At 44.8% G+C, this 12,997-nt stretch overlaps 2 protein-coding genes across 5 annotated transcripts in view; one reads left to right on the top strand and one right to left on the bottom strand.

Annotated features, from left to right (window-relative positions):
• Mrpl22 (mitochondrial ribosomal protein L22) overlaps positions 1 to 12,260 on the bottom strand; it is a 13,763-nt gene extending 1,503 nt beyond the window's left edge. Inside the window, exons 1-7 of the mRNA XM_031350867.1 lie at positions 12,162 to 12,260; positions 9,469 to 9,675; positions 9,340 to 9,388; positions 5,347 to 5,464; positions 2,804 to 2,869; positions 2,052 to 2,129; positions 1,018 to 1,087 (exon numbers count right to left, since the gene is read on the bottom strand). Coding sequence (XP_031206727.1) covers positions 1,018 to 1,087; positions 2,052 to 2,129; positions 2,804 to 2,869; positions 5,347 to 5,464; positions 9,340 to 9,388; positions 9,469 to 9,547 — 460 coding nt within the window. The 5' untranslated portion in view covers positions 9,548 to 9,675; positions 12,162 to 12,260. The remainder of the gene's footprint in view (positions 1 to 1,017; positions 1,088 to 2,051; positions 2,130 to 2,803; positions 2,870 to 5,346; positions 5,465 to 9,339; positions 9,389 to 9,468; positions 9,676 to 12,161) is intronic.
• Positions 12,261 to 12,337: 77 nt separating this feature from the next.
• Gemin5 (gem nuclear organelle associated protein 5) overlaps positions 12,338 to 12,997 on the top strand; it is a 46,460-nt gene continuing 45,800 nt past the window's right edge. For all 4 annotated transcript variants that reach the window (XM_031350866.1, XM_031350863.1, XM_031350864.1 and 1 more), the window contains exon 1: positions 12,338 to 12,589. In XM_031350866.1, the coding sequence (XP_031206726.1) occupies positions 12,424 to 12,589 (166 nt within the window). In that variant the 5' untranslated portion in view covers positions 12,338 to 12,423. The remainder of the gene's footprint in view (positions 12,590 to 12,997) is intronic.

The raw sequence follows: 12,997 nt of genomic DNA, 5'->3' as shown, positions 1-12,997 counted from the left end.
AAAAAAAAAAAAAAAAAAAAAAAGACTTATGTAATTCATTTGCTTGCTCATTGATTGGATGGATCTTCAGTGGTTTTGGTCAGCCTGTGTCTCTTGTACAGATCAGCAGGTCTTTCAGCCTGATTACTAGAAGGCTCCATTTCAGTCATTCTTATGACAGAGGCACATTATAAAATGACCCTTAGGAGCTAGAGGAATGGCTCAGAAGTTAAGAACACTGCTGCTCTTCCAGGGGTCCTGAGTTCAATTACCAGCAATCATGTGGTAGCTCACATCCAACTATAATGTAGTCTGATGCCCTCTTCTGGCATGCAGGCATGCATGCAGATAGAACACTCATACATATAAAATAAATTAAGTCTTTTTTTTTTTTCCCAGTTTTTTTGAGACAGGGTTTCTCTGTGTAGCCCCAGCTGTCCTGGAACTCACTCTGTAGACTAGGCTGGCCTCGAACTCAGAAATCTGCCTGCTTCTGGCTCCCAAGTGCTGGAATTAAAGGCGTGCACCACCACTGCCCAGCTAATAAGTCTTTAAAACAAAACAAAAATGACCCTTAAAGTTTACATGTGAACCTTTATTCACCTCCTTCCACTTGACAATTCATCTATCTTTTCTGTCCACCACCCCTCTGCCCCCAATAATCTATATAACTCTAGCAGTCCTAAACTTGCTATGAAGACCAGCCTGGCCTAGAACTCATTTCTGCCTTAGGTAGGTGCTGGCACTAAAGTGTGTGCACCACAATTAAAGATTAATCTGTCTTTTAGGTAGTTTGTGGTCATTTTCAGTTTATCATGAGTAAAGGGTGGCAGTGTGAGCCGCTCCTTGTGTACTAACCACTGGTGAGAGACTTCACGCCCCCAGCCCCATTCAGAACAGGCAGTGAGGTGCTAGCAAGTCTACCACTCATGACATATTGACTGCGGTACTAAAGGCTGGAAGGTCCTTGCCAACGGGCAAGTGGCCTAAGATTCAGATACCAGAGACATCCCATGCTGAAGATGGAAAGAGTCTTACCTATGTGTAAGTTGGATCTGAATTCCACATTATGGTCTCTCACTGCCATGTCTTGTGCTTCTAAGAGAACCTTAAATGACAGGAGAAGCAGGCTGATAGAGTGGAATTAAATATCTCTCCTCTTTTGTTGTCTAAAACATACCTATTCAAGCCTGCACTTCACAGTGAACTTTTATTGATTGATTGATTGATTGATTGATTTTTTAGACAAGTTATCACTTTGTAGCTCTTGATGCCTTGGAACTCACAGAGACTGGTCTGCCTCTGTCTTCCAAAAGTGCATGAACCAGCCACAATGAACTTTAATTGCTGGTTGTATCAAGGAAAATGGTACAGTGAGGATTCCTTCCTCAGAACGAATTAGGAGCCACCATCCATCCTGCTGAGCCTTGGAGGCTCTGGAAGGGAAGGGAGGACAGCTCACACCCGTAGGCCATGCCATTGGCAAAGAACACTGAATCTGAGTCAGGACACAGCCACATCCTGCACATCAGTTCTGTACCCAATGAGGCATTGGCAACCCTAGGGCCCACCTACATACAAATACAAACCCACGACCACAAGAGAAGTATTAGACACAGCATACTTCCAAGTTTCCTGGGTAGATACCACGGCTTCCTCCACTTAACTACTCACATAAAATCATAAGCTCTCACTGTGGAAGTTGGCTCCCAACCCTTCAGAAAGGACTCTCTCTCTCTCTCTCTCTTTTTTTTTTTTTTTTTTTTTTTTTTGTTTTTTTGTTTTTTTGTTTTTTTGTTTTTGAGACAGGGTTTTTCTGTGTAGTCCCAGCTGTCCTGGAACTTACTCTGTAGACCAGGCTGGCCTCGAACTCAGAAATCCACCTGCCTCTGCCTCCCAAGTGCTGGGATTAAAGGCATGCGCCACCACCACTCGGCGAAAGACTTAATAAAACTGGGAGCAACAAGCCTCTATCTCATAAAAAAATACATGTATACCACGAATTTCAGGAATCCAGGATTTAGGCTTAAAGATGGCTGCAATGCCCATCCCTCCCAACCACCGAGTCTTACCTCTTTAATTATCCGAGCCCCCTTTTTATCATTGAACTCCAGCTGTGCCAAAGCCTGATCAATGGACATGCCTCGTATCTAAAGGAGTACAGATGAATGAACAAACTCAAAAGCAATATTTCCTTTTCAGTGACAGTAACAGCCTTACAGTACAATTTTGGAAACTTGCGCTAAACCCAAGCAAAATAGAAAAAAAGAGGTTTGAAAGCAATCTTACCTCTTGGTTACAACCAAACTTAAGTGCTGCAAGATAAACCCAAAGCTTTACATGTAATGGTTTCAGAACTATTAAGGCAGACATGACTGACAGACAGGCTTACACCAACCGCACTCCTCCACCTTCCATGAGATAAACAGTTCTGTGTCTGCTGCATTTCTGCTCCTCACTAAGAATACAACACAAGAGCCAACAGTATCCTGAGGGTAAACCTTTTTGTACAGGTAAGTAAGCAAGTGTCCTGGGTTCTCTCTCCCTTCTTCACCAAGATAAACACTTAACCTACTATGTTACTATACTAATACTACTACAGGTGAGCACACAGCTGCTGTTGGCAATTCCGCTGCCCTGGGTTCAGGTACAGGTTTCCACTGTGATTTGGCGTCTCTCTTGATAACCTGCTGGTCACTGAACATACAATGGCACTCCCTGCTCCTTGGGAAAATTTGGATGATAATCATTCATATTCCAGTCTTCAGGAAAAAGCCACAGCTTCTTCCCTGGGTATCACATGGGAGTAGTCACGTTAGCTTACCATCTTTGCCAGGTACCACATCTTGTCCTTGCTGTATTTTATTTGTCTCCGACAATGGTAAATTTCCTTGCAAGTAGAAAAAAAAAAAAAAAACAACAACACGTTACAGCAGGTTCATCGAAGTGACTGTGGCATAGCTATTAGCTCCCATACTCTATGCCCAATGACAAAACTGTTGTCACAGGAAATAAAACAAAACACTACAAAGACTCTAGGGAGTCTTTAGACAAATGTGCCTTTTTACAAAGTCTCATTATGTTAAAAAAAAAAATAGAAAGAAACAGAAACTATAATCTTTTCAAATGTATTTCCTTTATATGTCTGCATGTTTTGCCTGCATAGATGTGCCTCAGGTGCATTCCTGGTGCCTTTGGAGGTCAGAAGGCACTAGTTCCCCTGGAACTGGAGTTACATATGGGTGCTGGGAATTGAACTCAAGCCCTCTGCAAGAACAGGTGTTCTTAACCACTGAGCAACCTCTCCAGCTCTGAAACTATAATTTTTTTAACCAAGTAGATATTGAATAATTCACAATTCAAAAAGTATTTTTTAGTAAGTTCAGTTGGGAGAGAAGCCATCTCTTAATCTTTTTCTAAACTGAAACTGACAAACCAAGTGGTTTCTTCAAGAACCTCTGCCTGTAAGCAGAGGGAACAGCCAGGCATGGGAAGGATCCAGGTCCACCATGGGTGGGATCCAGGTCCCACATGGGTTGTCTCCTGTGGTGGTTTGAATGAAAATGGCCCCTACAGGCTGACAGGGTGGCATTATTTGAAAGGATTGGGACATGATATGGCCTTGTTAGAGTGCATGTGGCCTTGGTGGAGGAAGTGTGTCATTGCAGTGGGCTGTGAGGTTTCAGAAGCTCAAGTCAGCCCAGTACTTCTTTCTCTCTGTTATCTGCAGATCTGGATGGAGAGCTCTCAGCTTCCTCTTCCACACCATGCCTGCCCACATGCCACCATGTTTCCGCCATGGCAATAATGGGCTGAACCTCTGAACTGTAAGCCAGGCCCAATTAAATATTTCCCTTTATAAGAGTTGTCATGGTCATGGTGTCTCCTCACAGCCATAGAAACCCTAAGACGCTCCCAAAGTTCCCCGCAGACTCTAACAGTCCACCATCTTCCCGCTATTGGCCCTCCTCCTACCACTTAAAAAACATTTTTTAAAAAAAACATTTTTAACTAAATAAAAGTCTTTTTTTAATAGATGGTTGGAGTTGTAGCTCAGTTGTTAAAATGCTCCCCTGGCTTTGAGCCATAGCACTGCATACACGGGATGTAGTAGTGTTTACGTGTAATTCCCAAACCTTTTAGCAGTTATGTATGCATGCCTCCACAAATTCACTTGAAGCTGGACTTTGCTCTACATGTCACTAGAATAATCTCTGACAGTCTGAAGTGTGCAACACAATAATTTCATTGCTGAGGAGCTAAAAACAAGACACATCTTTGGTAAGCATCCAATGATTCAATACAAACCTGAAGTTTAAAGGTTTGTACATTACAGAGAGAAACAAAGCTGTAATTATGCCTAAATTCAAACACACAATGGTTAAAGCAACATTTTCCAATGCATTATACTTCTATCAGCTGGGTGTGCTGGCACACAACTTTAGTCCCAGCACTCAGGATGGGACTAAAGAGAGGCAGGCAGATCTCTGAGTTTGGGGGCAGCCTGGTCCATATAGTGAGAACAACCAGGGATACATGGATTCTGTCTCAAAAAAGTCCAATGATGATGATGACAATGACAATGACGATGATGATGATGATGATGACATCACCAACAAGACTCATGTAGTCAAAATCAACATCTAAAACCCTCAGGTCAGTTTACGAGGGTAGGTAAAGACAAGTATACAGCATGGGTGTCATAGTCAGGGTTTCTATTCCTGCACAAACATCTTGACTAAGAAGCAAGTTGGGGAAGAAGGGATTTATTCAGCTTCTACTTCCACATTGCTGCTCATCACTAAAGGAAGTCAGGACTGGAACTCAAGCAGGTCAGGAAGCAGGAGCTGATGCAGAAGCCATGGAGGGATGTTACTTACTGGCTTGCTTCCCCTGGCTCGCTCAGCTTGCTTTCTTATAGAACCCAAGACCACCAGCCCAGGGATGGTACTACCCACAAGGGGCCCTCCCCCCTCGATCACTAATTGAGAAAATGCCTTACAGTTGGATCCCATGGAGGCATTTCCCCAACTGAAGCCCCTTTCTCTGTGATAACTCCAGCCTGTGTCAAGTTGACAGAAAACCAGCCAGTACAAAGGGTATTCTAAGATGCAGAGGCAATCTGGTACAGTTAATTAGAACATGTAAATTACTTCACAATGCTCCTTTAACCTGGAACAAAGAACTGGTCAGGCAGAGCATGGTGGTGCACAATCCTGGCACCTAGGAGGCAGAGGCAGGCAGAGTTTTGTGAGTTCAAAACCAGCTTAGGCTAAGTGTTGAATTCAAAACCAGCATAAGATCTGACTCAAAGGAAAATAAAAATAAATTTAAAAATTAGGGGATTACTTCTCCCTATAAACTTACTGCTGGTCTCCGAGGTTCGCCAGGCAGTTGAGGTGGGTAAACAATCTTATTCTTCTTCTCCCATTTTCGAGAAATGTCAAGAGAAGCACTTGTGTGGATGCATGACTGGGGTAAAACCCTGAAAGGAAGGAAGCCCATAAGACGACAGAAACTTGGAACTTTCTGCAGTTCCAGGAGCCACATCACCACCACCCTGACAACTTCAGGCTCTCAATTGGAAGTTCATTAACAGAATGCATTATCTAGACACTTCAGAGCTGGTTTACTGGAGGCTAAGAGTGAATGCTAGCAACTCGAGTAAGGCAAATGGGAGCTGGTATTAACCCACCCTCTGCCCTGACTGACTGGTGAATGCCAACTCTCTGCGGTAAGTCAGCTTAATCCTAAAAAAGATTGAAAGAAGATATGATGGACTTATTCTTTATCTGACCTGTGCAGTTACCCAAGCTTGCTGAATACACAAGACAGATAAGTAAGAGAACCAGAAGGCAATGTGAAACTAAAGCACAGGAAAGGCAGCAGAGGATTGCAGGGTGGCTTCGCAACTTTTTTAGAGGACCAGATTTGAGACAGGGTCTTACAATGTAACCCTGGCTGTCCTGAAACCCACTATGTAGACCAGGCTAGCCTCAAAATCACAGAGATCTGCCACCTCAGCCTCCTGAGTGCTGGGATTAAAGGCATGTGCCACCACATATGGATAAATAGCTCTTAAAAAAGATTCACCTAGCAGAGGATGAAGACGCACTCCCGCAGGCGGCAGAGGCCTTTATCACCAGCGCAAAGGGACAGAACTGGGAAATGTGATCTGAGCTATATCACAGGAGAGGTCAGTGCTTTCAGTGAATGTCAAGTACTGAAGCCATCAGAGAGGTAAGTGGGGGTTGAAAAGACTTCTATTAATGCTGATGACCAGACTAGGACTTGGGGATGAAGACCTTCAATCCACTACTCCATGGCCTCCACACCCCAAATGTCCAGTTATCCTCTTGTCTTCCCCAGTAGCAGGACATCACTAAATACACCACTAAATAAACCTTTCTTGGACGTTCTACTTTGCATCTTCAACTTCTCTGTCAGAAGAATCAAGTATTATCGATGCTACCAAAAACTCTCTCAAATGCCTGGCCTCATCTCCTTTCTACTGCCGCCACCCTAGTTCAGGACTGCTGCCTGCCACAGCTACAACAGTAGCCTCTCCCATCACCTCACCAAATTCCGACCCTTCTTTCTGTGCTTGAGCACTTCGTAAAGCCCCTTCTGAAACAAGGACACCCATGCCTTCCTTTAGCTGAAAATCCTTTGTTGAGGTAAGAAAAATGTGTGATTATTTTATTATTTATATATTTTAATTTTGTGTGTGGCTTTTTTTTGAGATAGGTTCTATGTAGTCCTGGCTGTCCTGGAGCTCTCTATAGACTAGGCTGGCGTACAGACATCCACCTGCCTCTGCATCCTGAGTGCTAGAATCAAACATGTGTATCAGCAACCCCAGTTTCTTATTTATATATTATAAAGACTTACTTTTTTTTTTAAGATTTATTTTTTATTTATTTTATGTGTGTGAGTACACTGTAGCTGTACAGATGGCCGTGAGCTACATGTGTGTGGCTGCTAGGAATTGAACTCAGGACCTCTGCTGGACCCGCTTGCTTCAGCCTCGCTCGCTCAAGCCCCACTCGCTCCAGCCCTGCTCGCTCCAGTGTAATTCACTGTAGCTATCTTCAGACACACCAGAAGAGGGCGTCAGATCTCATTACGGATGGTTGTAAGCCACCATGTGGTTGCTGGGATCCGAACTCAGGACCTTCTGAAGAGTAGTCAGTGCTCTTACCCGCTGAGCCATCTTGCCAGCCCTAGACTTACTTTTATTGTATGCATTTGGGTATTATGCCTGTAAGGACATCTGCACCGTGGATATGCATTACTCTTGGAGGGGAGAACAGAGCATTGGATGCCTTGGAATTGGAGTTACAGACAGTTGTTAGCCAACTTGTGGTTCTGGGAATTGGACCCAGAGACTCTGGAAGAACAACCAGTGGTGTTAACGGCTGAGCCATCTCTCTAGACCCTGTGATTATGTCTATCTTTTATCTATAATTCTATTTCTCAGTCTCACTGACAACTGAGAATCTTAGCAGGTACCTACATAATAAGAGATCTGAAATTTCTTATATTAAATGCAGCCTGGAAATAGTGACCCAACTGGAAGTGATGACCACTCTAGTCCGAAGATCATGCTCTTGAATATTTCCTACTGAAAAGAACCAAACGTCTGGAGGAAATGGCTAGTCACAAGATCCAAAGCAGAAAGTATGCAAGAGAGGCAAGATATAGTTTTCAAGACCACAAACCATGCAAGCTAGAGCATAGAAGCCCATGAAAGGTACTTGAGAGCCACCTATGGGCAACCCTACAGGCCAAAATAGGACAACCCAAGCATCAGTAAAGATAATACTGCCGGGCGGTGGTGGCGCACATCTTTAATCCCAGCACTTGGGAGGCAGAGGCAGGTGGATTTCTGAGTTCAAGGCCAGCCTGATCTACAGAGTGAGTTCTAGGACAGCCAGGGCTACACAGAGAAACCTTGTCTCGAAAAAAACAAAAACAAAAACAAAAAATACCTTCATGGTATCATCTTTGATAACTAAACCTCTCAAATATATTTAAGGCCATAGCAAAATAGCACAAATAAGATATTTAGTAAAATCCTTAACCTGACACTTAGGACTCTCAATAAATTTCAAATATAATTATATGTAGTATGAGAGCAAAATGGTCTTCATTCTGTTGTCGGGTGACTAATTAATACTTCACACCCTGCAGTATCCAACACAGCATAGCACTGACGGTCAGTGTCATTGAAAATGAGATCCACTGAACAGTTATGTCTTGTCTCCCCTCCAAATATGCCTGTGATCTCTAGACCTTCAAACTTTCTCCTCCAGTTGGAATCATGGGTGTTTACATTTTTATATAGTTAAAGCCGGTGGGCACACTGTCACTTCTTTGGGCCTTGGTTTTCATATATGTAAGAAAGAGGAAAGAGGCAATGTCTCTAGGGCCTCTAACATCATTTTATATCATCACCCACAGCAAGATGACAGAACCATGAGCTGCTCAGCTCTGACTTCAATACTCCTAAGAAGCCACTATGATAACTATTAAACAAGATTTCTTCAGAGTGACGTACATACTGTCTGTCATCCCTTATGAAGCACTGCCTTGCATTTCTCAAAACCTCAATACAGATTTGGCAATTAATATGAAGTTTGGCAAATTAAGTATGCCATGAATTAATAGTGACAACGTTTCGTGAATACTTACAGGTTTTATGAATACTCAAAACTGAAATGAGTCTTAAACGGAATCAAGCAAATACTAAACTACTATAATTATATTAAATCAAAATACTACTCCAAACGAAGCAATTCGTTTGCAAGTACTATATATGCAATCGAAACTTCCTATGTACCCTATGGATCTATGCCAGTGCTAACTCAACTGCACAGGAACACTTGTTCCCTAGCACGACACTGCATGGCCTGGGATCCCAGGCTCTGATTGGTAAACAGAAGCTAGACTGACTTATACAGAGAGACTCAAACAAACAAAAAGAGAGGCTCTAGAATGCTCTGCAGAGCAAAAGTTTCAAACTCCAGCTGCTGAGAAACAACACCGAAGAGTATACAATGTCAGGCAAGCCTCGAAGTCTCCAAACAGTCCTTGCCCACCGTAAGTGAAATAACTAGGAATGTTTGTTGTTATACCACACAACGTCGAAGAGTCGAATCGTGCCTATGGAATAGGAAGAGGCTGTTCAGAAAACACTGACAGGAGCCCTCGGAGGCAACAGTCCTCACGGGGTTACAAAGCACTCTCGGGCCGGGCCGCACTCCACCTGAGGCCTAAAGTACTGCCTGGCACACAAGTACACCGTGAAAGATGCAGACCAGGCGCAGCCTGCTAGAATCTTCGTGGCAGGACTCTTACCGCAGCGTCAGCGTGGTCCAGATCCTCAGGTTAGGTATCCACAGTGCACCTGCAACATGCATACGAGCTGTCAACTTCGATTCTCACTATCACTTCCTTCCCCAATTCTAAGAAAGCCTTAAGCCTTACCCAACTCTCGCAGAAGCGCGGCCGCCATGCTGGGCCCTACGGAAGCCTCCGGGTTCAAATGGCGGCTGAATATACGCATGCGCAGTCCGAGGCCAGCTTCCCCGACCAGAAAACGCAAGAGCGCGTTGTCATGGAGACAAGGAATGTGTCGTCTTTGTGTAAAGTGGTCAGATTAGTCTTCCTTTGGAGTGAATGACCTCATAAAGACTGAAAATCAGAAAAATTGTGGTCTCACCTCATAACAGCCTGAAAAGGGCAGGGCAACCTTTCAGTCCCAAATATTTGAGGCCAAAGATACAAGAAAGACCACCGATTCAAATCATAACGGCCAAATTAATTAAAGCAAGCAATTAATTAAAGCAAGCTTTTTATTTGCGTACAGTAGCTGCCTCCCCGCAAGGCAGCGTTTGAGAAGGCTGCATTGGACATGAGGAAGACAAGGTTTTTTATAGTTCAGGGGTTGGGTGCTTCCAAATGGATTTGCTAGATGGTGTTAGAGGAGCAGAACTTTAACAGGAGCAGACTAATAAGTTCGTCCTATAAACAGAAACAGACTAGTGAGCTAGTCAGAACCACCTCCTGAAAGAAAGTTATGATTGCAAGGTGGTTCTAAGAAGGTAGTCATAAAAACCTTTTGAAACAAAGGTAGGGTTAACAGGGTGGTTTTGAAACAAAGACACAGTTGCCATTTCCTGGAACCCATAGAACCATGTGGGGCCGGGCAGTGGTGGCATATGCCTTTAATTCCAGCACTTGGGAGGCAGAAGCAGGCAGATTTCTGAGTTCGAGGCCAGCCAGGTCTACAGAGGGAGTTCCAGGACTACAGAGTGAGTTCCAGGACAGCCAGGGCTACACAGAGAAAACCTGTCTTGAAAAAACAAAAAACAAACAAACAAACAAAAAAGATTACAAGTGGGGCATAGCCCAACCAGTGAGAAACAGAGATTTAATCATAAACAGGAATGAATCTAGACTGGCTTTACTATAAGATAGCTTTGAAGCCTAAGATGGAGGCAGGTTGGTTCATCAAACTGTGTTCTCAGGGGGCCTCAGGGTTCTTGTTAGAGATGACTGTAACATCAGCATGCAGGAGACTGGTATTAAAGAATCAATCACTGTGATATACAAACCAGGCTCTGTCTCAAAAGAAAAGAAGCCTGGGGTAAAGCCACATGTTTGTAATCCCATTTTATGAGGGGCTGAGGCAGGAAGAGCTCCACAAGTTTGAGGTCACCCTGGGCAGCAAATTCCAGGCCATTCAGAACTACACAGGGAGACTCTATCTCAAAGGAAAAAAAGAAGAGAGAAAGAAGAAGGAAAGAAAGATCACTTTACTTAAACACAAATTTGTGAACATTACTGAGAAAACTCTTTCAAAAACCAAACTGCCTGGCATGGTGGCCTACACCTTTAATCCTAGCACTCAAGAGGGCAGAAGCAGGCAGATCTCTCTGAACTCAAGGAAGTCTGGTCTACAAAGCAAGTTCCAGGTTAGTCAGAGCTGAATAGTGAGATCCTGTCTCAAAACCAAAAAAACCATCTGGGTGGGGTGTCATCGAGATGGCTCAGCTGGATAAGAACCTTTGTGCCAAGTCTGACAAGCTGAATTTAGTCTCTAGGCCCCCTACCATGGAAAGAGAGAACCAACTCCTTGACTTCTGACCCCCATACACACACATTGTGAAATATGAGCACACACACACACACACACACACATACACACACACACTAAATAAATAATAAAGACGAAGATGATGTGCAATACTCTGTTTCTACTAACCTCAAGGTTGAGATGAGCTAATGCATTTGTGTGCATTCACTACCATATATACCTGTATTTTACTAAATTTCCTTATTTTGTCCAGCAATCCAGTGAGGCAAGTATCATTAAGTGAGAAACACCTGGGACAGATTGGACCTAAGCTCCTGGCAAAACTAGTGATCAATGTGGAGCCAGGTGACTCTGAATTTAGTGCCCTTAGGCTATGCTAGCACAGATAAAGGCTATTAAAGATAGCCATTGCAAATTTTCATATGCCACACTCAGGAAGGGCAAACAGCAATGCATAAGTACAGTCGAATCTAAGCAAGTTGCTCATGTTTGAGTTATAAGCAGAGTCCAATTCTTTTTTTCCTCCATGCCACCAACTAGTTCTCCTCACAGCCTTGGCACTCCATCAAGCAGGAGGCTGGAATGTCAAACCTCTGCTCTTTAATCTTTCAATACCCCAGAGCCCAGAATCAGAATTCCCACCCAACTACAGTTTCCTGCCCGTTCTGATTTCCTGATTCATTTTATTTATTTATTTATTTATTTATTGAAGTTTCCAGTTATTTATTTTTTTTAAGCTAACTAAATTCTCCCTTGACACCTCCCCCTACTCGCCCCCCCTCCCCCATGCCGCTGTCTCCCTGTGGTAGAGGGGACAGGCACATATCTGTCTTTTTTTCTAGGAACTATTTCCATTTTATTTATTTTTGACAAGCTCTCACACTATAACTCAGGCTGCCTGGCCTGGAGCTCATGGCAATCCTCCTGCCTCAGCTTCCCCAGTGCTTGAGCCAGAGCTCAGATTCATTCTTTTCGTATTTTAGTTCAATATAATCTTGCAACTGTCTTTAAAACACCTCCCAAAACTAGCAAAGTGCGCCGCTACGTAGCATTAAAAACAAACTGAATTGGGATACTGAACTGCCTTGAGGATTAAGCTTCAGTTCCTGGTTGGCGGGTTCCACAGGTCTAAATCCTTAATTAAGGAAAATGCTTAACCTCAGGGCCTAGAATTCAGTCCACCCGGCACACAGGAGTGAGAGGCGCCGCATGGGCCTCAGCGCGCTCCGTAGCGCCCGCCTTCAGGGGCGGGGTTTAACTCGATCCCGCCCCCTCCCCGCTACACGCCGCGGTTGCGAACCACCCTCCCGGAGCTCCTCGACTGAGCCTGGGCGGCCGAGGAGATGAAACCAGAGCCGCGGACGCTGCCGCCGTCCCCTAACTGGTACTGCTCGCGCTGCAGCGACGCGGCGCCCGGAGGCATTTTTGGCTTCGCGGCGCGGACCTCCGTCTTCCTCGTCCGCGTGGGCCCGGGCGCGGGCGCGAGCCCAGGGGTGCCCCCGTTTCGAGGTGAGCCCCCCACGGGCCGGCGCAGTCCTTCCCGCCGCCCTCTTGGGGGTCTGTAAGTCGCCGGGTCCGGCGGCGCGCGCACGTGGCTCCTCATGCTTGGAGGGGCTGACCAGTTTAGACCCGGCGTTTACGGCGCTCATGGCCTTCCTACTTCGTCAAGGCCCTGCGGGCCCCTAGTACGCCCCCTGGGGTGGGGGCTGTTCTCTGCTCCCTCTGGGCAATTACGAGATGCTGGTTTCTGTAAGATGAGTGGGGTGAGTCTGAATTTGCCCCAGACGCGACTTGTCTGGGGTCCCAACGACTTAGGAGGCTGAGGCTGGAGGATTGCCGCGTGTTCAAAGCCAGTCTAGGCTACGTAAAGTGAGTTCCAGGCCAACGAATGGCTCCATAGCAAGATCGTAACTCAAA

The sequence above is a fragment of the Mastomys coucha genome, unplaced genomic scaffold, assembly GCF_008632895.1.
Source record: "Mastomys coucha isolate ucsf_1 unplaced genomic scaffold, UCSF_Mcou_1 pScaffold5, whole genome shotgun sequence".
NCBI classification, from domain to species: Eukaryota; Metazoa; Chordata; class Mammalia; order Rodentia; family Muridae; genus Mastomys; species Mastomys coucha.
This window is presented reverse-complemented; position numbering and strand designations above follow the sequence as displayed.